General features: G+C 45.1%; 1 protein-coding gene across 1 annotated transcript in view; it reads right to left on the minus strand.

Moving 5' to 3' along the window:
- Positions 1-2,278, minus strand: part of nars1 (asparaginyl-tRNA synthetase 1) — a 13,520-nt gene that overhangs the window by 5,893 nt on the left and 5,349 nt on the right. Inside the window, exons 10-14 of the mRNA XM_013908891.1 lie at positions 1,972-2,171; positions 1,747-1,882; positions 1,507-1,620; positions 840-971; positions 147-311 (exon numbers count right to left, since the gene is read on the minus strand). Coding sequence (XP_013764345.1) covers positions 147-311; positions 840-971; positions 1,507-1,620; positions 1,747-1,882; positions 1,972-2,171 — 747 coding nt within the window. The remainder of the gene's footprint in view (positions 1-146; positions 312-839; positions 972-1,506; positions 1,621-1,746; positions 1,883-1,971; positions 2,172-2,278) is intronic.

Consider the following 2,278-nt stretch of genomic DNA (forward strand, 5'->3'; position numbering starts at 1 on the left):
TATCGGTATCGGACATAAAAAAGTGGTATCGTGCCATCTCTAACGTCGACTAGCGCATGTTTGATAACCTTATTCAAGCTAACGTTACAAACTAACTGCCACATGAGTCGTTTAACTGCACAAAGTAAAGATGTAGTGAGGTGCACAAAACATCTGAGGTCAAACCAGTGTTCATTTACCTGGTCTGTGTACCAGTAGTATGGAGTCGGGTCGATTCCCTCCCTCTTGTATCCCTCCAGCAGCTCTTCAGCGTCCCAGATACGCATCGACCCTCCCACGATCTCACCAACGTTTGGCATCAACACGTCGACCTGCAGCACAGACAAACATACGATACTCGAGGGATCCAGGTAACTCACGTTTTTTTTTTTGGTAAATCAGAGACAGACCACTGTGTGTTATACTTGTTTAACTATGCATGTGACAAATAAAGAACTTTGAACCTTTACTGTGTTTAATGAATATATCAGATCATATCTTAATAAGGCCGCTGGTTGTTTCCTGACTTGCCGCTGTATCACAACTGCCGTTCTGCTGTCCTGCCTTTATTTTTAAGATAAAACATTGTTTTTAGTCACAGATGACCTGCTTTAGTGAAGCTCTACACCTCGTCTCTCACACCACAGGTCACTCACACTCTCCTGCCGAGCCTTTAACTCACTCATCACCAACTTACTTATACTTTAAGTCTTTACCTTTTTACCTACTTAATGCTCAGGTTGAAGTGAAGAGCTCATGCTCCTCTTCACACAGAAACTGTACTTTTAGTGAAGGACATGACCTCCCCGCTCTCTAACCAGGCTTCAGCCACACCGCAGCTGGATCTGTGAGGTTCGTACCGACTCAGTGAGGCGTTTGTCCTCGGTGCAGCGCTGCATGTAGAAAGATTTGATCTCGGCCGGGAAACGACAGAGCAGGATGGTCTCGTTGATGGTATCGGTCATCAGCCTCTCTGGAGCCTCGGGGATGTCCTGACAGAGGGAGAAATATCGACACAACAGGCAAGTCAAAGAAAGAGAGAGAATCAAAGAAAGACTTCATGAATATTCAAAATAAAAAACTCTTCAGGTAGGAGAAAACCGTATTTATAACTTGTAAATGATTGCAGAACATCTGAAAAGACCAAAGTTTGACAGCTGAGCTTTTTAACAAGTTGTACAATAGTGCCCTCTACAGGCGTCTCTGAAAACCGCAGCTCTCTGCTACTGACAGGATCTTTGAAGATCACTTTCCTGTTTGTCTGTCACAAGTGTAGGCCGGCTTAGACGTTCAGAGGAGCTGGTGTGAATAATACTTTAAGGAATGAAGATGTGGGTGTTTTTGGAAAATTTTTAACATTTTAATCGAGGGGACTGTTTTAAAACTTAATAAAACATTGATGAATGTTTAGTGGATTGTATGCACTCATGAATTTGAATTGTTTGGAATATGTTTGATTAATTTTTTTTTTGGGGACTTTATAAGATGAGCTGAGCAGCTGAATGATGTGCTGTGTTCAACCGTCACCTCTCCGAACTCGTAGTAGGTGCCGTCGTCCTTTTTGACGTCATGCTCTCTGAGCCACTCGATGGCTTCGCTGTAGTTCATCCTCTTGAACGGCCTCTTCGGGGGTTTGAAGTTCTGGAAAAGCCATAGTCACCAAACAAAATATCAACTTTACTACCACACGTGAATGTTATGAAGTCAAATGCTCCAGAATAGTTAGAAAAATGACGCAGGAGCACAAAACTGTCGCTCGTCACGTACAGGGTTGATGTCGTAGAGCAGCTCTGCGGCGGGAGATTTGAGCACTCGGTCCACCACGTCACACACCAGGTCCTCAAGTCTGTTCAGCAGGTCCTCGAATGTAATGAAGGGACACTCCGCCTCGATGTGAGTGTATCTGACCATGGAGGACAATATTAAAAACACTGTAACTACAAATGATAGATCTTTGCAGAAAGGCTTTTAAGCTGTAACGTGGCGACTCACTCAGAAAGATGTCTGCGAGTGCGAGACTGCTCGGCCCGATACGACTGGGCGATACAGAAGGTGTCGCCCAGGGCAGGTATGCAGGTCTCCAGGTAGAGCTGAGAAGACTGCGTCAGGTACGCCTGCTCGCCAAAGTAGTTGAGGTTAAAGAGCGTGGAGCCGCCCTCCACCTGAGTCTGCACCAGAGTCGGAGGAGTGATCTACACCGGAAAAATAAATTAACGATTATTGTAGAGCAAAGCGATCCTCAGTCTGATGCCGAGCTGTCTGCTCCTTTTCACACTCAACCCTCAAACTTACTGCTGCT

This window comes from Pundamilia nyererei, unplaced genomic scaffold (genome assembly GCF_000239375.1).
Source record: "Pundamilia nyererei isolate P.nyererei 1_Seehausen unplaced genomic scaffold, PunNye1.0 scaffold00016, whole genome shotgun sequence".
NCBI lineage: Eukaryota > Metazoa > Chordata > Actinopteri > Cichliformes > Cichlidae > Pundamilia > Pundamilia nyererei.